This window comes from Synchiropus splendidus, chromosome 6 (genome assembly GCF_027744825.2).
Source record: "Synchiropus splendidus isolate RoL2022-P1 chromosome 6, RoL_Sspl_1.0, whole genome shotgun sequence".
Classification (NCBI taxonomy): domain Eukaryota; kingdom Metazoa; phylum Chordata; class Actinopteri; order Syngnathiformes; family Callionymidae; genus Synchiropus; species Synchiropus splendidus.
In genome coordinates, this window is record NC_071339.1 from 11,003,624 (window position 1) to 11,027,994 (window position 24,371).

General features: G+C 44.2%; 3 protein-coding genes across 4 annotated transcripts; 1 reads left to right on the forward strand and 2 right to left on the reverse strand.

Annotated features, from left to right (window-relative positions):
• Positions 1-427: 427 nt before the first annotated feature.
• Positions 428-11,986, reverse strand: LOC128761067 (phosphatidate phosphatase LPIN2-like). Of its 2 annotated transcripts, none has more exons than XM_053868961.1 (20): positions 11,937-11,986; positions 8,176-8,376; positions 8,005-8,100; positions 7,663-7,928; positions 6,903-7,001; positions 6,675-6,783; positions 5,786-6,494; positions 5,614-5,707; positions 4,873-5,060; positions 4,692-4,785; positions 4,559-4,628; positions 4,195-4,287; positions 3,238-3,296; positions 2,940-3,084; positions 2,710-2,858; positions 2,460-2,546; positions 1,763-1,915; positions 1,458-1,572; positions 1,289-1,392; positions 428-1,222 (listed from the first exon to the last, which is right to left on the reverse strand). In XM_053868961.1, exons 2-20 carry the CDS (start codon positions 8,365-8,367, stop codon positions 1,075-1,077), a joined length of 2,970 nt encoding a protein of 989 aa, XP_053724936.1. In that variant the 5' UTR covers positions 8,368-8,376; positions 11,937-11,986; the 3' UTR covers positions 428-1,074. The 2 variants fall into 2 exon arrangements, with proteins under 2 accessions (XP_053724936.1, XP_053724935.1); XM_053868960.1 differs by having other exon boundaries at positions 6,894-7,001.
• Positions 11,987-13,376: 1,390 nt separating this feature from the next.
• On the forward strand, positions 13,377-17,607 carry myl9b (myosin, light chain 9b, regulatory). Its single transcript, XM_053868898.1, has 4 exons — positions 13,377-13,481; positions 15,478-15,683; positions 15,745-15,906; positions 16,978-17,607. The coding sequence occupies exons 2-4, from the start codon at positions 15,500-15,502 to the stop codon at positions 17,151-17,153; spliced, it is 522 nt and encodes a 173-aa protein (XP_053724873.1). The 5' UTR covers positions 13,377-13,481; positions 15,478-15,499; the 3' UTR covers positions 17,154-17,607.
• Positions 17,608-18,754: 1,147 nt separating this feature from the next.
• Positions 18,755-23,240, reverse strand: LOC128760841 (proline-rich protein 36-like). The gene is made up of 3 exons (XM_053868529.1): positions 22,989-23,240; positions 21,410-21,630; positions 18,755-21,337 (listed from the first exon to the last, which is right to left on the reverse strand). Exons 1-3 carry the CDS (start codon positions 23,005-23,007, stop codon positions 20,096-20,098), a joined length of 1,482 nt encoding a protein of 493 aa, XP_053724504.1. The 5' UTR covers positions 23,008-23,240; the 3' UTR covers positions 18,755-20,095.
• Positions 23,241-24,371: the final 1,131 nt, after the last annotated feature.

The following is a 24,371-nucleotide window of genomic DNA, read 5'->3' on the forward strand; positions in this document are numbered from 1 at the left end:
ATGAACTTTTTTTTCACATTTTTGGACTGGTATTTGTGAAATGAATACACCACCAGTATATACCTGTGTTTATGCACACCTGTGTTTCTTTTGTTGCACATTGTGCACATGAGTCATGTAATAAATGATTTGCATCCTTTGAGGACCCTGGTGCCCCCCACCACCCTGTTTCTACAACCAGCTTTGATAAACAGCCAAAATCTCTAGTCAAATAACCTTTAGTTGTTTGCACTGATTTTAGTTTTGTCTCTGAGCCCAGGTGTGAGGACAAGGCGGAGTAACAACAGCGACTGAGTCACACCAACAGCCTCCCTGGTGAAATAGAGGAACAGGAACCCAAAACTGGTTTGTCATGTGACCAACCAAAAGTCATTCCCACTTAAATTCATTCTTAAGATTCCAAACATGAAATAACCACTACCACGACTTGCAATTCATTTCTTTTAATTTGCTTTCAAATACAAAAAAATATATTTGTAAATCAATTCAACAGAAAGTCAGAACGTTTCTTGCAGGTCCCACTCTGGACATGGAAAATGAGCCACTAACCAAAGTCACAGACGGCTACAGACCTCGCCTTGTTGCTAGTCAACAGTGGAGAAGAGACTGGTGTCAGTAGTTTAGGAAGCTAAATCTAAATCACATCTTATGATGCTATAACTACCTTAGACAATGTGATGACTTGTCTGATTCAAGTCTCGGAAACTAAATAAATGATGTGCATGCAGACATATGAAATATCTTCTGCTGTTCACCCCACATAATTATTTTAGCAAAAAGAACAGCGCTCACCGCTCTATCACTCGGTCACGTCTCTGTAGCTGTGTTCAGCATCCACTGCACTTCAGTCACTAGAGCTTCACAGTACCTGAGGGCTCACACTGAGCCCGTCTGAAGAAAAGGTATGTGTGTGTTCATGCTTGTGCTGCGCTACATGACCACACACTTAATGGGTTGCATATTTCGGCTCCTTTCAGGGTCCTGTGGAAGCCTTTTCTGTACCATGTCACAAGAGTCCTTTGCATAGTGTCAGTGAGAACTTTGGTCTTCACTAGAGAGCGGGCTGTTGTCCGTCTACAGTATGGAATCCAGGTCCAGTTCTGGCAGCGGGTCTCTCCAAAAGGTGAAGCTGCTGAACTCTGGGAAGTCTAAAGCAGTTGATGTACCTAAAAGGGCCAGCTCGGGGAAGAAATGCTGCACCAGCTCACTCAGGTGACTGTACCTGCAGACGGAGGCACAGGCAATGATGTGATTCAAAACATTGGTGTGTTTGGAAATCTCAACTCACGAGGACTTGTTTCCTTTGGTCTTCTCCTGGATTAGCTCTCCCTTTGGGTTGACAGTGAATATTCTGGTGTCAGGCACGCCGACTTGCTTGTAGGAGAGGGCGTCCTGCAAGTACAGTTCTGAGAGTTTTCAAATTCTGCCTCCGTTCGTACAGTTTTGGTGCGGCTTACATTTGTGCGGTTGCCAAAGGCAGCGTAGAAGGGTTGCCTCTGTGGGTTAAACAGGTCCCTGATGTCACTGAGGCAGGCGATTTTAAACACCTCAGGTTTCTTCTCGATCACCTCTCTGGAAGGGAAAGATAGAACGCTGGTAAAAGGAGCCAACTTCACCAGCCAGCCAAAGGACCAGTTTGGACGCCACTGACTTTTGAGTCTTTTTAATGTTGCATTTTACTTGGACTGAAATATGGATGTACATGTAAGTGAACGGGCTGTGATTTAAGAATTTGGATGGTGAACTTGTGTTTGATTCCAACCTGTGGAGAGCAGAGAAAAGGCTACTGGGAGCCAGCAGCACCGGCCCTTTGGGAAGAACAGTTCCTCTGTCGTTCACCCACTGCAGGTAATCCTTGGTGATGGCAGCCATCCCTATTGCTCGGGCAGAGCAGTAGAGGAACTTGTAACCATTTCTGCAAGACGGAAGGCGAACAAGACGTGAGACGCCCAGTGTGACACAGACGTGCCTCTCTCAGACAGAAACAATCTAATCATTAACGTGGCCAAACCCAGCCGACGTGGATTGTGACTGTTATGTAACCTGTTATGGAACTGGAGTGACAAACAGCGGCACAGTTTCTGAACAGTCAAATGTAACCTGTTACTCCACAAATCAACATGGTCCAACGCTTGGGGAGGAAAAGGAAACATGTTTAAAGTGGTGAAGTTGAGAACTACAATATAATGGCCAAGATAATATTCACTATGACTCATGTGTTTATCACGAGCACTCCCCACAGTTTAGGCGGTGCAAAGCAGACCAGAACACAGGAAGACGCTGGGCTCAGGTCGGGTTTTGGTTGCTTGAGGGCTAAATAACAGTGACTTATTGTGCGACCCAAATAGGAATAAAACACGTGTACAGAGTTGACAGGTAGCACTTCACTAGATCCACGTCTCTCAATGAGACACTTGATCTCTATCTAAAAAAATGCTTGAAAAAGAAAGAGCCCTTACTGGTGAATGTTGTGGTAGAGCTTGGCGATCCCTTTGTGAGTCCAGTCCTTGCCGAACTGAGGCAGGATGTGGCCCAGCGCATCCGATCTGGAGGTGAGAAATACATGGGAACATGGGTTTATAAATGTGCATTCATGTGATCAGATCAGTTTGTTTCAGCCACGCACACACGTCTGACCTGCAGAACGTCGTAGGTGAATAAAATCCAGTTCAGTCAAGCAGCATAGCTCATATCAAGTGAGGATCTTACTTTGTGATTGTGCCGTCTATGTCTGAGATGATGACGCGGTCGTCCCAGTTCCACAGGTAGATGGCAGCTTCACATCTGCAGGTTCCTTGGTACTGCGTGGTCACACTGAAGACGACCGTGTTCGCTCCATCACGCAGTCCTAACTGCTCCTGTTTGGCAAAGCAGATCGCTTGAGAGGCACAATTCAATTCAACCAATTTACATTTGCAGTGTACATTAAAGTATATTACAATCTGTTTGGAGGTCAGGCGGAGGGACTTGCGGTACATCTGGCTAATACACTGAGTGGCTCTGAGGGTTTCTGCAGACATGCTGGAAGAAACAGTGGCATTCAATCTGAGCTCTGCTTCTTCCTCCATGTAGTCAGTCGTGGCTCTGCAGAAAGAAACACAAAAAACGATGCGAACTCATCGCTAGTAGAGCATCTTGCTGAAAATAATTACAGGACATTTTGAGGTGTTTGAGCATCAACAAATAAAATTCCTATGGTTATATTTCTCCTCAACTTTCTCCGTGTTCATAGCATACTTCTCAGTAGTTGTGACTGAAGTCAGCAGCTCCTCTGGCTCGTCCTTTGAGTTTGTCTGCTGAAAAACACAAAGAAATGAATACTATATGAATATTAAACTATGGATAAATATGCCACATGAAATGATCATATAGTGTGTCCAAAGTTAATTCTGCTGAATGCGTGAAAACTAAAACTGAAGCCAATATCAGCACAGTGTTGCACTAAGCTGTTAGTGGGAACATGCCATGATGAGGTCACAAGAGGGAGCTCCTCTTGATGCCACCATGAGGTGCAGGTAGACATGTAAGGCAGGTACGCCTGTTCTTCACCTCCAAAGATGTAAAGCATCATAACAAATGGGTGAAGAACGAGGGACAACCATCGGCATTAGAAACTTTGTACTGTTGACAGACCCTTCTAAACCAAGTTTAACACCCACTTTGTTTTGATCTTGATCTTTTTTTTCTTTTTGAAGACAGTTTACTGTCACGGAGCTGACTGATGTCCATCTGTTACTCCTCCGCCTCAGTCCCTTCATCATAATGTACCCCAGCTAGTGGCAGACTGACCTTCAACAACCAGGCCATAAATCTTTCATAGAGTCAGCAGGGCTTCCGTGCACTCAGCCGTGTTCATTTACAGAGTTGGTACTTCCGGTTACGTGACAAAATGTCTCCCCTGTTTGACCCAGTTACGACAACCAAGCATTGCACTTATCAATGACGTAATCGTTGGTAGTACATGGACAACACAGTTTATTGTACACAACATGAAAACAATAATAAATTCCACCTTGGTTGACTTGATGTTGGTGAGCCTTTAAAATGATTGGCTTTTACTCAGCATCCAAAATACAAAGGCGTTGGTGAGACTTTTCAGTGAAACAAATGGGACTGCACCATTAATAGATGTGCATTTGTTGTACATCCAGGACTGACTTTGACAATAGAGTACTTCTATCAGGGACGACGCACCTGGCTGTTGCTCATTTCCCTTCTTCTCCAGGAAAACCACCAGCGCCCAGACTTTTTCGGCATCTTGTCTTTCACCAGCCTTTCTACAGTACTCTGCATTATTTGGACAAATAAGGGAAAAGATTTGAGAATACTTGTGGCACTTGTCGTGTTTAGTAAAAAGGAGTCAAGGATTGATGAGGTTTCATGACACAGTGTCCTGATTTCCAAGGCCACCAGATGGCAGCGTCTGCCGTAAAATGTTCAATGAAACCACACATAAATTCTAAACCAAGCACGCCATCTGAAAATCAAGACACTGTTTCATCAAACCCGCACTGCTGTTTCATGATACCTCATCTGCCCATCACCAGTGAAAACCTACCTTTGGAAGATTCTTCTGGAAAGCCGTCATTGACAGGATCATTGGTGCAGCTGCAGCCCAGTTGTAATAGCTAAAAGAACGTACTTTTCTTTAATGAAAGGAAAGATTTATCTTGCATGACAGTAATGCTTACTTGGAGTTGATGCAGATAACAAGGTTTGGATCGTCGATAATTCCCGGATTGTTGGCAAAATCCTGGTATGTTACAGTGTGTGCCATGAACTTCTCTGAGTAAATAAAGAGAATGACACATTGACTTCAGACAGAAATCATTAGCGCCTTTGCCCGCCACTGTTCTTGTTTGTCTCAAAGACCTTTGGTGATCTGGCTGGTCCCGCCGTCTTGTCCACAGAGAGACATGCTCACATCCATGCTGTAGGAGGTGGAATCAGACAGGTACTCTGTCCCACTGTCGATTGTCCCGCTGCCCACTGAATGAGGAGACTGGCTTCCTGAGCAGGACCCTCGTTCTGCCACTGGCTGGGACAATCCCTCGTTTTCACTGCAGGAACACCAACATCCAACAACAAGTTAGGCTCACTGTCAGTTCAAGTAAAATACTGTAGTGTGGGAAGACGATGAACACAAACTTTAAACAAACATATTCATTTCACCAAATAGCAACATACAATTGACCCACTGAAAACATAAGGTGCCAGACATGCACATAAATGCACATGCTCCGTGAAAATCGACCAATAAGATATGTTTAAATGTATTATTTAAATGCTTTTTATTCAGCATCACAATATTAACCAGTCCCTCCAGGAGATGGCAATGCTGTGAGTGAGTGAGTTTGTTCATTTACAGCTCATTTAAAAAGTTAGTTATTTCCCGTCATGTTGTTCCAGAACGATAAAAAAAAAAAAAAAAAAACTCTTTAACTTTCACCACATTTTTTTTTTAAATCTGCTCCAAAAACCAGGCATTTTTGGCCCCAACAACCCAATGCAGAAATCCTGGAGGGACTGTTTGAATATAATTTTGCCACTAGATGTGTGTAAATAATTACATATTCATATCAGAGCAATTCATGAAATAACATGCTAGCTTACCCCTTAGGAAAGTACAGCGCAGCCACTTCTGGATCAAGAGACCTGAGATCATCTAAGTAAATGCCAGTTTGTCCCAGGTGGTGATTGCGTTTACCTATCACATGGAATCGCTGCAATCAATATCAGCAATATAGAGAGAGAGATCTAAAGACAGAGTGGGCGTGTCCTTTACCTCTTTTCTTGTCTTGTTGATCCATTTTCGACCCTACAGGCATCAAAGCGGAGCCATTTTCCCTGGCCTCAGGAATAGGTCCAGCATGATGGGTCAGAGAAGCGGTCCCACCAGCCGCACCAGGACCGCTCTCTTCCTGTCCAACATCAGCGCATGGCTCTATTCCACTGTCCCCCTCACTGACAGTGGTACTGGCAGCACTTCCGTATTCATTGAGCTCAGAAAACCCACTGAGGTGTCCAGGAGACATTTGTTGTCTGTCCACAACCCCAGCTTTCAAGATGGCAGAGAACTCTTGGTCTTTTTGCTTGGTGACACCAACCATAGAGCTCTTGCTATCAATGCTACTAATGTCTGCTACAGAGCAATAAAGCTCACCCGCAGGCTGCGTGCATTTGATTTCTAGTGTCTCCGATGCGTCCAAACAATCACTGACTAAGGACGTGCATGACTTGAAAAGGTCACTTGGGGAGGAGTTCGACAGAGGAGTTATCTCTGAGGCTCCAGGCGCTGAGGGTGTATTGTAGCTGGCCAAGTCCAGGGACTGAGTCCTGGGCTGGGGTCGGACCACTGTTACGCCGTCCACCCTCCCACAGGTGATCACAGGCTCAAAGCCCATGTCAAAAGAGTCCTGCCTCTCAATGGTACGAAAATGAGACGTGCTTGAGGGTGATAACTGCTCCAGCGACGACCTCTCCGACTGCTGCAGCTGTGACAGGTAGATATAAAGAGAGCAAGAACTTAAGCTGAAATCAATCCAGATCTTTTTTACGTCCTGCTCACAAAAACGATTTTCTACAATTTTCTAACATCCTCTCAATGCTTTAAACATCCGAAGCACCGTGACCTGAGAAAATGATTTTTGGCTTGTACTAGTGGGATTCCTTACCGTGGGAAATCCTCCCCAGTTCCACTGAATATGAGGTACAGATTCTTGAACCTTCTGAACAAGAAGCTCAGAGTCACTCTTTGGTGACGTTGGACGGCTGAAGAAGACGCTAAAGAAGACAGACGGGCAAGATCAAATTAAATAGTTGGCAACACCCAAACTACAGAAAAAAAGTGACGGCAAGTCACTAGTCTGAAGGAAGACAGACTAAAAAGTAACCTTTCTAACTTCTCTATGGGCGACTGCTCTCCTTCCGAGTATGGATGTGTGTGGAGGGAACCAGACTCTTCACTTGGTTCCTCAGACAATGAATAATACACCGACTTGCTGTAAAGGAAAAGCAGGAGTAGTGTGTAAATCAGGGGCGGCCATTTTAATTTCGTATGTTAATACAGTATATAATAAACTGGGGCTGTTGTGAGGAGCCGTCAAACCAAAAGACAGAACATTGATTGAAGAAAACATAAAGGAAAGTAAGTTAATATGTGAATAAAAATGAAAAAATAATCAAAGGCTGCAAATATAGATTTCAAAAAAGGTCTGATCACATACTATAAAATGGGCTGCATTATAATATAATATATAAAAATGTTCACATTTTCACTATCAACCAACAAATACATGATGATTATCAAAGTAGCAAGAAAAATAGAAAAAAAAATTCAATACTTTTCACATTTTAAATCTATTTTAGGAGGCTATCATTTTCATGAAAAAGTATTTTATTATTCACTAATGAAATAGTACTGAAAATAAAATAAAAGTCCTAGATCCCTCACAAGTTTTATTTAGTATCGAAGAGTGCTGACTAATAAATGAAAACATTTCTAGATGATCGATTTCACTCAGACTTCATGAGGGCCACATCAATGCAAGCAAAGGGCCACTTTTGGGGCTTTCTAATGAAACGATTGTCCCCATGAAAACAGACATTGTTCGAAGCTTGAAATCACATCAATAATCTGGAGAAATGAAATTGATCAGGGACCTGGCTTGTAATGATGTGACGCGCTCCTCTTTTGGGCTCTCTGGCCCCGTCTGATCGCTGTCTCTCTCCCACTCCTTCTCACGTTCCTCCTCGTCCGAGGAGAGGGCGGCTTCATCCCTCAAGTGGCTGTCTGAACGGACGCGTTTGCGGCGGCGCTTCTTCCTGCGGGCCCCTGAACCGCAAACAGAAAGCCCTTCGGCGACCTCTGTGTCTTCAGGGGCATCGCGGGGAATTGGGGAGGTACACAAATGAGCAGGGACTTCCGACTACAATGAATCACAAGTTGAGCAAAGAAAATCAAAAAGCTGGCATTGGAATAATATTCCATGTTTGAACCTTTACCTCCATATTTTCATTTTCTTCAACAAAAAAAGCCTCCCCGTTGTCCCCGAGCTTCATGTGCAAGTCTACTGATTCACCGTTTATCTCAATGTCCACCTGAAATATCCATATATACGCATGTAACACCTTATAAGAAGACAGCTAAAGTGTAAAACTCAAGTGTTGACTCACGATCTTCTCTTTGGAGCGCAGCACGCCCAGCTTGCCAAAGCGCACATGGAATGGGGAGCACTGGAACGAGCCATCAGGCTGGCGAACGACAATGACATCGATCCCTCCGGTCAGCGTGGCAGGATTCAGGCCACGGTACAGCTCCTTCACGGTCACAAACACCGTCTCTGCCAACTGGCCCACGATATTCATGGTTAGGGCCTGAAAGAGAAGATGTAGCAAGCACTGCATCATAAAGAAGGTCCAACTTTCTGTCTTTCTGTATTGGATGCAATATTTATACCCGTGTGCGGTGGAAGCAGCGGCAATATCAGCCACTTATTAGGGATTTCTCGACGGCTTTTGAAGAAGAAGAGCAGCTACATGTGAACCAAGGACTTGTAAACCACAATGTTGTGTCGGCTCAGACGTACAGCAACACTCAACGCAAATATAAATGGAATGTAAAACTCTTTTCTGAAGGGTCAGCAGTACAAATGTCATGCGTCTGGGTCAACAGTGGGACTGACTCAGTCTTTTACCTAAGAGTACTGACGCCTCCTCACCCATGTATTTGACAGCTTCTCTGCTGTTTTGATAGGTTACTGCCATGGCGTCTTTACATTGGAAAACCCTGGGAATTTGCAGTCGGTTTCAAAACCCAAAAATCCGGCCAAGCAGCCAATCGCAGATGGTTGCCACTTGTCCCTCATTCTTCAAAATTTCTTCACCTATTTCTTACAACGCTCTTCTCTTTTGGTTAGAAGAGCAGGCTTCCATGCTCACTGGCTCCATTAGAACATCGGTTCCGGTTCTGGCTTCTCTCCTTCCGTTTAAGGCTTTGATTCACATAGAACTACATTTACACCTATTTAGCGTACTCATTCAGCAGAACCACGGTTGCAGATGATAAAAAGTTGATTTCAAGCATGGTTCCAGAGGCGTTAAATCACTTTTAGAAATAATAAGACGCACAAAACAAGTCTCTTTGCAGAGCATTACAGACTAGTATTCCAGAGAGGATAGGAATTCATAAAATTAAAATTAATTTTTAAAAAAATGTTGGAGATATAGCCCCATCTTATCGTTTAGTAATCAATTTTTCAAATTAAATGACAATATTCCAGTATAACTCTATGTGTAGATAGTGTCTTCACATAGAACTAGCGTGGGAGAGAGAGAGGGATCAGACCGGGCCAGACTCACAGCAGCCTGAACTGAGAGATTAATTTACCAAAGGTGTGTCTCCAAAAGACACAAGTGCACGACTCTGTAACATCTAGTGAGGCAAGAAAAGAAAAGTTAGACAAGTTGAGACACACACGACTGACTCCAGGAGCACCTCTTTTGGGTTTAAAAGCTACCCTGACAAGCTGCATTTCACGCTAAACATTGAACAGACTCACTGGCAACACAGCATGGCCTTATCAGTGTACAGCCTTATCAGAACAATTGGGAGGATTTCCTCTTGTCACACAGCCTCATATTTCATTTCCTTTTTGTGATGATATTTAAAGTTGCAAGGTTAATTTTAGATAAGTACCTTTTAAATAAACAAATATGCTATAACTTAACAACTGAATGTTTATCAAGAAAACTGCAAGCATAACTTAAATTTAAAGGCTAGACTGATTCAGGACCTATAAGAATAAAAAGAGACATTGATCCGCACAATTCCCTTCAACATAGAGAGTTTCCTTTCTGTTCTACGGTTAGGATGTTACTCATTACAGGAGGTGGCCCATGTGGCAAATATATCTAAAACAAATGCATAATAATAGTTTTGTCTTTTTTTACTGAAAAATAAACAATAAATTGTTTTTCTCACCACTCCATTTCCGATCCCTTAGTTTAAGTTGAGATGAAACCATCCCTATTGCATGTTAGATGTGGGATTGAAATAGACTTCTAACATCTTTACCACAACAACAATGAGCTGAGAAACGAAACTTATTATAGGACAAGCCTGGGGAGACCACTAACTGGGATGGCAAATTCCAAAGATTTTTATAAGCCGACTGTGGAAGAGACAGGAGGATTCCATGAGTCTCTAGTATATTCAGTCAAACACTATCTCTCTGTCTCCTGTTAGAACAAATTGGTACACTAGTTCCGCAGCTGACAGCTACGGACCAGCAGTTTCTGAAAGGACTGGACAGTCTTTTGAAAGAGAGTTGGCATGAAAACACACACACACACAAATTCACGAGCCCATTTCTGGACCTGACCACTGCTCTCTGAGCTGTCTGTGTTGATGGGCCTGCAGCGCTCAAGATCGCGCAATGCTCAAACGAAATGGTAACGAAGACGGACAAGGTGAAGACGCATTATCTTGCAATACACTTCTTCAGTCTGAATCGTTGCGTGTGGCAGTCCATGATGTGATTAGAAGGACGAACCTCAAACCTGCCACACTTGACCTCTATCTGATCATCGCTGACAGACTTTCAAATGAAACTGCGTCGCTAACCGACTACATTATTGGAGATAACACACTGACAAGGATATTTATCAAGATAGTACAACCATTTACATTTGCGCTTGGGAGAGAACTTTAGAATTTTAGAAAGAAAACTAGAGATGATTAAAAAACATGCAAAACAAAGGCTGACAAATTACAAATATTTACATGCTAATTACATCACAAGTAGTACAGTACTGTTTACACAGACTGTTTATTTTTTCAGTGAAAACAACAAGCTATGTTGCACAAACTACACACCTTATTCAGATAAATAAATAGGAAAAAAAATCATAATTGAGGCCAATTCATCATGAGTCATTTTCCTCAACATTTATCAGTGTGAACAGGGATTATTTCCAATGATACTGTCTGTTTGGAAATCCCAGTATGAAAACTGACCCCTGGAACATCTTTTATATATGATCTTGAATTGGTGCTTCCCAACTCAATGTTTGGATTGCATCACATTCATACAAAAGGCAATGCCTTCTCAAACGTTTCTCTTCCACACACAAAATTAAATTCATCTAATATATATATATATATATATATATATATATATATATATATATATATATATATATATATATATATATATATATATATATATTGGTAACGTCAACACTGGGTTACTTGCTATGAGATCATCAACAAAAATACATTCGGGAAAATCTAAGAAAATGGCGCACTAGTATGTTGTCCGATAGAAAAGAACGACCCTATGCAACTCAGACAGGTGTGACAGACCATCAAACCACAAATGCACGTGTATAAAAAATAAGGAATGGTTAGCACTGTTTTCAATTCAGTTTACCAAATGTTGGTTGGTAGACTCCCTCAGCTGATGTTTCCACAGTACACACAACACTTGGAACTGGGTCATGAGTGTTCTCCACACATTCACCATCAGGGTAGAAGATGTTTCTCGACCACAGCAGTTGACATGTAACACGGTGCCACAGCGTTTTATTGCCTTCAACCTCCACGCTCGAATTGTTTTCAAGTATCGCGCTTTTTAAACCCGGAGGCAGGTAACACGACTACGGATATTAGGACGATAAACGAGACGTACTTTTACTCTCTAAATGTAATAAAAATAACGCCCAAAAAGTTATCAACTCTACTGTCGGAAAAATAAAATGGAGTCGACACTTTTGCTCATGAAAATTCCAGAGTCTCGCCACTGAGTTGAAGAAGTGCAATATATATTCGCTCACCGTGCTTGAATTGCGTCAAATATTTCCGCTTCTGGGAACGCACAAAGAACCACTAACAATATGTCCTGTTTTAGTCATTTCACAGATGCAGCGACACTCACCTGTGTTGCTCGTAAAAGCCTCTGATCACAACCGTCCACGACGTTTCCTAGTTTAGTGCGCATGCGTGAACTGGTGCGTCCATCAGGGTTATAGCCAATCGCAAAGCAGGACGTCCCAAAAATTACCGCCCATCGGATTATTGTAAACAAAGGATCGGTGACGTCAGTTTGTTATTGTAACATACAATTAAAGTAACTGTGCACGTTCTGTAGAATATGTTATGTCGATACCGCATCTGAAATAACTGTTTGAAAATATAATAATAATAATAATAATAATAATAATAAGAAGAAGAAGAAGAAGAAGAAGAAGAAGAATCTACGGTTCTTGGTGAAAAAAATATCCATAAAATTGAAATAGTTGCCACAGTCTTCAGATCCAAAAAAAAATCCGAATTAAATAGGCGTTTATTAATGCATGTGTGAATCGCGTTCATTGTGCTTGCTCAGTTTTTGCAAAGAGATACATAAATAAAATCATAAAATGTGTGAAGTTTTTAGAAAATAATGTGGGTGTCGCTGGGTATTGATTCTTGTTTGAGCCCCTAGAGGGCGGCCTTCCGCATCCGATAATAAATCTTATTTCAAACCTACATGATCACAACTTAACTAAAAGAAAACCAAACTGTTTCCATGTTCATCTTTTCAAGTTTATTCACACTTTAGATCAGATTACATGACAGTTTGATGAGACAGTTTATGAAGTCAGAAGATGAGTGCGTGTCCATACAGTATGTGATGCTTGGGGTACTGAGCTGAATCTCAGAAAATTACTAATAAAAGCAAACGAAACACTAAAAAAATATGTTTATACACCAGACATTTGTTGCTGGACATGTGTTAACCCTTTACAGGGCACAAAATGAAATGATATGATATGATGAAAACTGTCGGATCCAGTACTAACGTTCCCTCTTGAGGTCTCAGCTGTGTTTCATTTTTTAAGTCACATTTCTCAAAACCAGTCTGGAAAGCTTTTCAGTTCAGCTGCATATTATTATGAGGCTTCACTTCATTATTTATGGATGTTAGTGGAGAAACACGGTGAGCTGACATGAATGCAGGTGTTCCCCGTGTCGTCCTGCGAACAAGTTGCCTATTTAAGGCAACCCAGCGTCTCCCGGCAGCACAACACTGACCTTCAGTAATGCTCTGCATCTGCTCACATCTCCCCCCCTCGGCCTTCCCTCCCCACAGAAATCAGCCTTCTCCAAATGTTTAGGACGGGCTCCCTAAATAAGGCAGCCTTATCGTAGTTCCTGTCATTTCAGCCTTTTCCCCAAACATCCCAGGCAGCGCCTGTGGAAGTGGCAGGCTGCAGCCTGTGCATTCTTTTGCCTTGTATGGAGAAATGGCCTGGCCTGGGATGGCTTTGTGCGGCCCAGGCCGCCCTCCTCATTGGACGGGACGGCAGGGGGAGGGACCCAGCAGCAGTCTGATTCTTTAAACAAACTTTCCGTGGGACTGCCTGCCTTCCTCTCGCTGCTGTGTTGGAAGCTGACAAAAGGGCTTTGGAAGGCGCCTTCCTTTCTACCTTCAGTGGAGGTGAGTGCCTTCCTCTTTGATCCCCTCGGCTTGAATATTTGTAATGGACTGTGATGTTAGTGCATCTGACGGTGACTGTCAGTGTTGAGATGCAGACGGCTCTTTCACCTCCTGATCATTGCACGGCGGCCGCTCTCACCTCTGACTTGCGGACACAGAGGGTTGTGTTCTCATCACTGCGGCCCATTAAGGCGGAGGAATTTCTAAATGCCACTGACCCGATCGCTCTGACACACAAACATGCCAGTTCATCTTTGATAGGAGACGAGAGCTTCAGCTCCATTTAGCATTCTCGGCTCCTGTTTTCAATACACGATATGAGACCCACGCTTGTGCTCCGCCACTGCATGAAGGAAGGGTGAGGGAGAAGAGGCGGCTGACATTCAAGTGTGTGTGTGTTTGTGTGTGAGAGAGCGACAGAGGGACAGTGTTGCTTTGTTATGAGAGGGCGACACAGAAGGGCTGGATTCTTGAGTCAGACACTTCACAGAACATGACGTGTGATGCCATCCCAAATCAGGCCATCGATCAGCCAAACATCAGTTTGAGTGGATCAAGAATGTAAGAAGACTTTCTACAAGCGTTCAAAAGCAGTGACATAGATCACCTGCGTTTCATCACTGTGCGTCTGAGAGTGTGTGAGCGTGACATTCTTCCAGACCCTACAAGTTTATGCCTCAATTTAAGGATTAAAACTTCAAAAATAACTGGATCATTATAATAGGGTTTAAGTTTGGTTGAGAGTCCTGGTTCAGGTTAGCCATGTGTTTAGGGGGAAGAAGCTGAGGACGTGTAGGAAACGTGTATGATGATCATTAGTATTATATAAGACATCGCGATGCATTTATAGGGCTTTACAGATGGTGTTATGAATGGATAGAATAAGGAGTGGAAACGGTTTCTGAAGTCTTCTACAGTTCAAGAGAATCGTGTTATTTGTAATAGCATCATGTGTCGTGGTGAGGGTCAGGGGTTCTTTTTGGTAACTAGATGAGTCCACTGTGTCACAATTCTTCAAATGATACATACACTGATAATGCATTGTAGATGAGACCTTAGAGTATGGTGTGACCCAATATTCGTCCCTGCAGTCTGGTTAGATCATTCTCACCCAAAGAAGCGAAGACAACCTTGTGAAACCATGTGACTGTACTTAATAGTGATACTTTTTTTTTCCATTGCACCGCTTGTCTTTGGTACCGACCCACGTAAAAGGCTGGTCTTGTAAATGAACGAGTGTGTTTGAATCCAAATGGTGAATGAACGTCATGTTTTAGCATGAGTCACCGGAGCAACAGCCACCTCCTTCAGTTTAAACCAGTCGCCGTTGACATAATAGGAGCAGCACAATAACAAGACATGACAAATCCCCTCAGATTCAACTTGAACGGCAGGTCTAATTCTGGCCAGCACAGCTCTATGGAGACACGTCGTTTTCACACACATCATACTGCCTGGCCCTCAGGAGGGAAGGGTGGATCCTGGAGCATCGGGAGCCCGATCCAAAATAGAGAGTGGAAGTGGACAAAGAGGGATTTGGGGTGGAATTTCAACCTGTCCTGAGTGAAGTCAAACCCTCGGTATAGAAGCTGGTGTCTTGAGGTCTATCTCCTAGTTCAGTTGTCAAAGCATGTGTTGGACCAGGTGTTGGACCTGCTCAGAAGTCCAGTCATGTTACATCATCTCAGCTGGTGCAGCTGCGATCGGTCTGACTTGGTTCCAAAAAATGTGAGTGACATCAGCACTGGCCTGAACCTTGTTGCGGGTTCTGAGGGTTGTGGACTTTCATGTTGTTGATGCCAGGTTCTGCTCCCAAACTACATCAGCAGACTCACTAATCCAGAGAATGTCTCCCACGTTTCATGCTTGCTGGTTTTGCTCCTCTCCTTCATGATCAAGAGTCTCAAGCAGTCAGGTCCAGAGCCTGACCCAGTTCTGGACATGCAACTTGGTGTCCCCACAGACGCACTCAGTCTTCTCATTCCGTCGTGCACAGGTTCATCGGTCCAGCCGCCACCATGTCCAGCAAACGAGCAAAAGGGAAGACCACCAAGAAGCGCCCGCAGAGGGCCACTTCCAACGTCTTCGCCATGTTCGACCAGTCTCAGATCCAGGAGTTCAAAGAGGCCTTCAACATGATCGACCAGAACCGGGACGGCTTCATCGACAAGGAAGACCTGCACGACATGCTGGCCTCTCTGGGTAAATACAGACGTCAATGTTCAAATGAAAGGCCCCGCTCCTCACCAGCGCCTGGCCGCAGGTAAGAACCCTTCCGACGAGTACCTGGAGGGCATGATGAGCGAAGCGCCTGGTCCCATCAACTTCACCATGTTCCTCACCATGTTCGGAGAGAGGCTGAACGGAACCGACCCGGAGGACGTCATTCGCAACGCCTTCGCCTGCTTTGATGAGGAAGGATCGGGTGGGTGTGATGTTATTGTGAGAAAGGCCTCATGTCACGCTTCAGCTTAGGCCATAGTGACGCCTAGTGGTGCATCAGGTAACTGCAGCTAAATCCTCAAGCACTCTGGTTCCCTCCCACAGACCCTGGAGGTGCCTCACTTCTATGTCAGTAGCAGAGAGAGACCCCAACCTTCTATGACTCGATGAAGGGAAAAAGTGGAAGAAAAACTAAACAAAAAAACTTGATGGGTCTTTTAAGATGACAGCGTAAAGCGTTTTTCACCTAATACTATTCACCTAAATTAAGCTATAAACATTAAAAAGCAACACTCGCAAGAACTAGACGTGAATCCTCCAGTTTGTTTGGTTTTTTTCTACCACTCTTTATTGATTTTCAAGTACAGTTCTTAAGGCACAATAATCCGTAAATGAAGCAAAGAAGAATTTGGCATCAGTAACCGAGACATTAGAAACAGAGCAGTGAACAAAAATAAAATACCTACACATCCATGCAACAGGATACACATTGGTCCCCAGCAAATTCAACAGTAGCATTCAAAAATGGAAGAAGTGCAAGTGTTAATACATGGTGAATTTAATTAAAAACAAAATTTATCCAGGGCAAACCAGGTTACTGCACATTGAAATTGTGCACAAAAAAATACAATAAAATACAATAAAAATAAAATGAAATAGTAAAAGAAACAAAATAGAAACACATAGTTGAGAAATAATATAAAGATTCAGTCAATTTAACCTTTTATCCTGCAGAATTTTTTTGTATTCCAAAAGTATCAAATTTATGTTTGTTTTTTTGTGAAGCAAGTTATCTACAAAGCTAAATACTATGTCATTCCCCACCACTACGTTATGGGGCTTCACAAACCCAAAAAACAAACTTGAAGTAGTATTCTTCTAGATTTTAGGAGCACAAAATCAGATCTATAACTTGGGGTCAACAGGTATCACTTTGCCAATAATTTGTCCGATAACAATAGGACAGAGTAGAACAGGACGTTAAACGTGATCTTTTATAAAGCAGGGAACGTACTCGTGTTGATGATGTCCGCATGCTGCTGCTGCATCCTAGGTGTGATCCATGAGGACCACCTGAGGGAGCTCCTCACCACCATGGGCGATCGCTTCACAGATGAAGAAGTGGACGAGCTCTTCCGTGAAGCTCCCATCGATAAGAAAGGCAACTTCAACTACGCAGAGTTCACCCGCATCCTCAAGCACGGCGCCAAAGACAAAGACGACGAATAGAACCTCAGTCCTGCCAAGCCAGCCCCGCTCCTCTCTGAAAGCCAGTGCAGGAAGTGATGTGTGATGCTTGTTCGGTCCTGGAAGTCAGGGGTTTGGGATGGTGAAAGATTCACTCCAGTCTTCTCTCACGCACTTTTCAACTTGCTTCTTCAGGGAGGGCCGTGTGAAGTGTGTATCAGAAGTGGCAGCTCTCGACCACACGACAGCGGGAAGTTTAAATCCAGGCTTGTCGACAATCACACCATTTAATTCTTTGAGATTTTGGAAGCTTAAAACTAAATTACGCTCTGAACAGTTGGTCATAGGATTTTGCAAAAGGCTCGTGAAGGTTGATGTGTTGGGCTGTTTGTTATATAAATGATATCGCAGCTTATTTGTTCGTTTGGCCGTTTCCTGCAAAGCCATGATACTATTTTTACTTTTCCAAATAAACAAATATGTTTGAGTCCGTGAAGGGATGATATTTCTTGTCTCCAGAGTCCCATGGTTGAGACTGCTTGCTGCCTTGTCACCAACAGATGCAGCCAGACAGTTGAGCAGCCAAATCACAGAGCAAAGATTCATGAAGCTTGAGACTGTCCTATACAGTTTTGTGAAACAATTGAAGTTCAAAAGTCAATACATTGAGGCTTTAAATTAGAGGTGGACAAAATGCAGCCCAGGGGCCAGATGCGGCCCTTTGCCTGCACCCTCCTGAAGTCAGGTCAAAAGGCTAAAAAGACTTTTCTTTTATGTTAAATCAAACATTAAATAATACTGTAATATTTTTTTTACTTTATCTTCTCCCTTAAAATAAACAAATACAAAGTGAAAATAATGTATTTATCAAAGTGAAAAATAAAATGGTCTTCGATGGTTTATTATGGTTGAGAATCTAAAATAATAATTTAATGTATTTTAATGTTCAAATTATGGAAAGGGGTCGGGGGATACATCATTTCCCAGAACGCTTTTTTGTCCAAACATTCAAAAAAAAATCGAGGAAATCTGTGTTTAATATTGTGCTAGTGAAGCGTTTAGCATTGAAGCTAAGCAAATGTTGGCAACAAGGAATTGTAATGAATTAGCCTTCCTGTAATTCCAATTTACCAGCCAGTCTATTTTAGCTTCAGTATGTACAATGTTCAACACTTAAACAACACAATATAGCTTGTGTGCACACCGTATAGTACAGCAACAACATCAAGAAATAACACTTTTTTTCTTCATCCATCTATTTTAAGAAGAAGCCACTTTTTGAATTGAAAAATATTCCTCCACTCCAGTGTTAAATAGGTATTTTTAAAGCTATAAATATTAAAATATCTGGCAAGCTGCTCTGCAAACTTCCAAATTCCGTGTCTCTTTGATGGCGAAAAAATAAGTTGTAGGATGGAGTTTAAAAAAAGCCTGAATATTTGAATAAAGAAAAGCAGTTTAGGATATTAAGTATGTCAGCTTTTTTTCCATAATTCAAACAATAAAACATAACATTTGAGAATTTTTTTTTTACACTGAACTTGGATGAAAAACGTTTCGCCATCAGTTCTACTCTTTTCACACTGACCCAACCATCTCAAAACAAAGCCAGACAACAGCTGAAAGTGACATCTGTGAAAAGAGTTTATTTCTTTGAAATGCTGATACAAACACACTTTAAGGCATATATTGCACAGACTATTGAGAGGTTGTCAAATTTTAAAATGGGACATCATCCCTCAGTCTAGGGTTTAAGGCACAGCAGCAGGTCGTACTGCTAAAGTCAGTCACTAACACGATCCTCTTGGCTGTAGATGAAGGACACCGTTTGAGATAAATATGCCGCTACAAAAAAAGGACCAACGAAATATTTACAAACATTGTTGAACATCCTAAAACCGATAAAACACATGAAATATAAAACCTGCTTCTGAGACCACAATAATGAATCGTAAAACACTTAAATCATGCGACTGTAGTTGTAAACATGTAAATGAGGTATAATCTACTGAGCAACACACAAACACATTTGCCTTAACATGAAGACACAGCTGGCAGTGTGGAAGATGTTCATCCAGGATAAACACAGGAATGGTGAACGAAGAAAAAAAACGAAAGTTGATCCTTCCAGATAAAGAAAACGGCTCAAACAGGCTGGTAAACTTGGAAAACTCATCTCACAATTGTGCTACGCCAGTTTCACGGAAACTACACTTGTGTGAAGGGCTACACTTCTGAAGCTCTGAGGAAACGTAGAAAACTGCTGGGAAATACTTTGACCTTAGTTTCAAACAAACAAACAAAAAAAAGGAGCCTAAAAGGTGCGTCATCATCAGGGAGAGGAGATGCCATCAACCCAGTGTGTCGTAACCACCAGTGACTGATTGCAATTTCTACATTCATACTTCTACATTAATGTCTTAAAAAAAAAAAAAAAATCCCTGCTTCACATCATAAACAATCACTTGATCATAGTAGCATTGCTATAAAAATACTGATGGAAAATCTACGTTGAGGAACTGAAAATAAAAATGGTCTGAACATTGCTTTGATACTGGCACGAGCAGAGCAGAGGAGGTACAGTACAGTCAATATTCTTTTGCTCAACTTAGTAACCACAAATGAAACGTATTGCACACCATGAACTGTAATCCAGGGGGGCGGGGGGTGATGATTGTAGGCCTCCGATACATTCTCCACAGCGTGGCTCCCGAGTGGGCCAGCTGCAGTCAGAAGCTAAAATTAAAGGCTACTTCTTGTTTAAAAACAGCTTTAAACAAGAACAAGAAGTTGGGATTTGTTCTCTAAACAATCTTTTTTTTCCCCTATAAAAGTTCATGAAGCAGTGCGGCTCGAATGTCCCGGTGGATGCCAGCAAGCCGTAGGCACAGACTCCTTCGATATAGACATGTTTCCTATTTACAGTGTTTGTCCAGCTTTCGTCCCATCATACACATGGGTGGAGGGGCGAGGGCACTTCGCGACTAGTTGACAGTTTCACTCACTGAGTGTTTTGGTTCCCACACTGCTGTGACCGGAGCATTTACGACCTGAAGCGAGGTGGGCTGTCTGGTGTCGCCGTGGACCATGCCCCACACGGTGGACACCAGCGGGGGGCTCCTCTGCTCCGCTGCGCTCAGCAGAGGGGACGACTTTGGGGAAGGTGCTGAGAGAGGAGCGGCGACTTTGGTAGAGGGGGGAGGAGAGACAGTGGAGGGCTGCGTGACTGGCAGCAGAGGGGACGAATGGAAGGGCAGGTAGACGGGAGCTCGTCTGGTGGTGACAGCGAAAGCGGTCACGGCGTCTGAAGGATCCACAGGGACAAAGGTGACGGTGGGGGTGGAGCCCTGAGATGTAGCGCAGTACGGCGTGGCGTTGACAGAAATGAGGACAGGGGTCGGGTTGGCAGCGGGTGATATGGGGTCGGAGTTGGAGGCGCTGGTTGGTTTGGCCGCAGGGACAGCGTCGGCGGCAGCAGGTGGGCTCATGGTGGACAGAGGCCGGGGTGGGATGGTGGCTTGCGGGGTCATGACAGCTGGGCTCCAGATCACCTTGGGCATGGAGGCAGAGACCAGCACTGGGGTTGCTCCTGACACAGCAGCAGGGGCTATCGAATCCATGGCCTGTTGCTTGTTATCCTGAGGAGGCGTGGGCGCAGTTGCACTGCTGCCCGGCACTTTGGTTGGTTCCGTCACACTAGATTTGCTGTCCTGTTTTTTCTGACTCTCCAGCTCCGCTGCTCGTATCAAGGCCGCATCCACCAGCAGCCTGAGGTCGCTGAAGTCATGGCTGGGATACACGTCTGGAGGAGTCGGGGGAGGCGTATTGAAGAGCCCGCCAGTGGGGCTGGTCGTTCGGGCAGCGGCTGCCGCTGCCACCTTTTCTTCAGCCTCCATGAGGAGAGTGTGAGTGTCCAGCCTCATCAGCGCTTGGACCGACGCTTCCTTTCCAGGGTAGCCGGCGCTGGTGAGGATTGCCGTGGCTGTGTTCCCCAACACGGTGAGGTCCAGCGTCGGAGTCGAGCGAATGACAGACTGGCGGTGAAAAGACGTGGTGCTGCTGGAACAGCGGCTCTCTGAGGAGGCGGCGCCCTCTGCAGGAGGGGAGTGGCTCTCCGTCTTTGCACCAAGCTTGCGAGAGATGGTGAATTTGGAGGGGTCTTTTCCGTCCTTGCGCAGCAAACTGGGAAGCAGGCGGCGGCGAGCGTTGATGAACCAGTTGCAAATCTAAGGAGGACGACACGATCAATCACATGATCCAATTCAGGAATTCATATCCTTAAATTCTCCGATTCTTACCTGCAGAACAGAGAGTTTGGTCTGTCCAGACAGACTGAGCTTCTCCTGCTCGGATGGGTAAGCGTTGAAGCGGTGCTTGTACAGCCAGTTTCGCAGAATCTGAACCGCTTCTTTCGGCAGGTTGCCACGACGACGGCGCTTTCCGCAAAGCGAATTGCCTTCGTCGCTGTCAGACATAGCTGAGGAGTTCCCCTGCTCCGGCCGGCGTTGGTCCTCAAGAGCTAGCGGAGATAGAGAGCAACTCATCAGTTGGTGGCACATTTAAAAGCATTTAGTCCGAGCTGACACCAACTAGTGACTACAATAACATTGGCTCGAGCCCCTGGAGGGAAGCTCCCCACAAAATGGAGCAGGCATGATTCCAGGGGTGGGCCATAGAATGCAGTAAATGTCTTTCTGCCAGGGCAGGATGAAACCTGACCCCTGGGGCAGCGCTTGTCTTCACAAAGGAGATTGTGTGCATATCAACATCACAGTAGCCAGTGGCCCAGGAATCCATTGACCATGCAAAGAAGGCCATTTTCACCTCATGCTAGCAAAGCCCAGGACCGCAGGAGCTGGCCACCTCTTTTCAAATTCAACATTCTTGCACATTGAGGGATGGGCAAGGTAAAGTTGGGGGTGCCTGGAGTGCCCCCACTTGACCGGTGGGGAAACTATCACGGATGAGTTGGGGACACTTCGGCACTTAATTCAATCAATGTTGCTTGTTTGTACTGCAAAATAGTGGCGTAAAATCCAGTTGATCCTCTCTGAGAAAAAGTCAGGATTTACTTTGGATCAGGCCTCTCAAAATAAGGGGTCCTCAAGGTAGCACTGGCGGGGGGGGTTGGGTGAAAACATTGGTAGCCCCGGCTCATTCAATGCAATCGCCAGGCTTTTCATGCAAATGGAAGTCTCACTCTCAGGTTGTAGCGGGGAGGCATGGACATGTAAACTCGGGTGGCGATGGCTTGCTTCAAATGCTAATGAGAAAACGCCACCTTCGGTTCACACACGTTTGTTTTTGATAGTTGCTCGGCTGCCCAGCGACGTGGAGCCAAGCTCGATAAAAACATAATTCATGTGTGACATCACAGCAGCAGCGTGCATGTCGCGCTGTCAGTTTTGTTTACAACACGTCGCCCTGGGTTTGTTAAGACCTTGTTAGACGCGCTTCAAGCTCCTGGGGTTGGTGGGATTCGATCACATTTGAATGTTGAAGGGGGGGAAGTTTTGGAAAAAAGTGGCGAACTTTAAGCATCAAAACAGCAAAGCACAGCGGTTAGCACCCACATCCATGCAACTTTTCCGAACTAACGTCAGTCGGAGGTGATAGAGCGCGTCCCAGAAGCTCGAGATAAGCGGGTAAATAAGACACAAGGAGCAACAAAGGAGCGGAGCAGGAGCTGCCCGCATGTCCCTCCGCCAGATGGACACCATGCCTGCCTCCAGAGGTAACTAGCTGGCTAGCTGTCCCTCCGCACTTCCACGCTCAAACGCTGCATTTACCAGCAACAAAAAAACCCCTCGCATTCCAGTTCGAAGCACGGCTCGTCGCACGCTGGCGAAGGTGCAAGCGGCGGAGGCGAAAGCTCACCTCGTTTCAGCGACTTCATTCTTTGTTGATGGTCGCCTGAAAACACGCAGCTGTCCAAGTTGGCTGCTGGTCCTCAGCGTCGCTTCACCAAACCGCACTTTCCTCTCAAGGTGCTGCTCTGCGGTGCCTGGCGCTCCACGGGAAAGCTCGGTGCTGAGGTCAGAGAAGCTCCTGCGGACAGTAGAGTCCCGTCCGACTTGGGCACATCAGTCAGGGCGAATGTTTTCACAGCTTGTCGCCTGCTCCTTTTACCTGCACGCAGCGTCCAGCCTGTGCCAATCTTGACAGTCGCAGAGGCTCAGCTCCCGCCCCCCGTGCTGCTGCCAGCCAATTGCAGCGCCGCGTCCGGCTCGTTTGACAGCCGCCGACCAATCCGAGGACCGAAACAGGCGATGTGATGCAGTGACTGACGGGAGAAGCGTTTCATTCAAAATAAGTCGCCGTCAAAAATCTCAGTGCGGAGAAACGGCTGAAGGAAACCGGCCAAACACAGCGCATTTGCACCGATCAAAGAGACCCCTCGGACTGCAGGCGTATGAATCGTGTGCACAATAACCCACGAAAGACCGTTCAGTGACATAAATGACAGGAGATGACAGGCAGGAATATACTGAGACAAGTGAGAGACACTCCATTGTCCAGTTCCATTGGAAACCACACCAGCCATATTGTCTTTACTCAACATTCTGGAGAAGAAAAAGTAAAAAAAAAACAACGTGCCATAGAAAATATAATTTAAATATGTACGAGCAAATCACACTTAGTGGCGTTTGCAGCCCAATTTATATGATGTACGATCTTTTTTTTATGTTAAAAGTGGCGTATATCAGCGTTATCTCATTTAGTGTCCTTCACCATGGATGTCTTTGCTATGACATTACATTGTATTGTGTAGAGCAGCTGGAATTTTTTTTTTTAGTAGTAGTAGTAGTTCCAGCACTGTTATATCATAATATAACAGACTAATTCTGAGTTGTTTATTTTGGACTATAAATGGATTTTAGATTAGATTTGTCAATGGTCAAAAAGCAGGATAAAAAGTACCATTAAAACATCCCTTTTTAGAGTTGTTACTGTAATAAATGTAATGTTTGTTTGCTTTGCAAGTATCATAGTAAAAACTTTGTTTTTATATTTGGCACCCTGACGCTCACTAATGCTTGTTCGTGGTTCTAATCCCAGTTTTCCCTCTGAAAGACTTTGGATCTGGTTCCATATTTCCTCAGAGAAACTAAACTATTCTAAATCTAATCGCATGAAATATTCATAACAAGTGGCCAGATAATTTCACGTTTATGAAACACATTTTCCAACATGCTAGTGTCGTTTTTCCTTTTATTTTGAACGGAAAATGGATGATGAACAATTTTAACAGACACCATT

Coding starts and splice junctions, on each gene's coding strand:
- LOC128761067 (XM_053868960.1), bottom strand. CDS start 8,367: ATGAATATCGTGGGCCAGTTGGCAGAGACGGTGTTTGTGACCGTGAAG. Junction 5,061..5,613: donor GCGCTGTACTTTCCTAAGGG/GTAAGCTAGCAT, acceptor GTGTTCCTGCAG/TGAAAACGAGGGATTGTCCC. Junction 1,573..1,762: donor CTTTTCTCTGCTCTCCACAG/GTTGGAATCAAA, acceptor TTTCCCTTCCAG/AGAGGTGATCGAGAAGAAAC.
- myl9b (XM_053868898.1), top strand. CDS start 15,500: ATGTCCAGCAAACGAGCAAAAGGGAAGACCACCAAGAAGCGCCCGCAG. Junction 15,684..15,744: donor CGACATGCTGGCCTCTCTGG/GTAAATACAGAC, acceptor GCCTGGCCGCAG/GTAAGAACCCTTCCGACGAG. Junction 15,907..16,977: donor CTTTGATGAGGAAGGATCGG/GTGGGTGTGATG, acceptor GCTGCATCCTAG/GTGTGATCCATGAGGACCAC.
- LOC128760841 (XM_053868529.1), bottom strand. Junction 21,338..21,409: donor CCAAACTCTCTGTTCTGCAG/GTAAGAATCGGA, acceptor CGTCCTCCTTAG/ATTTGCAACTGGTTCATCAA.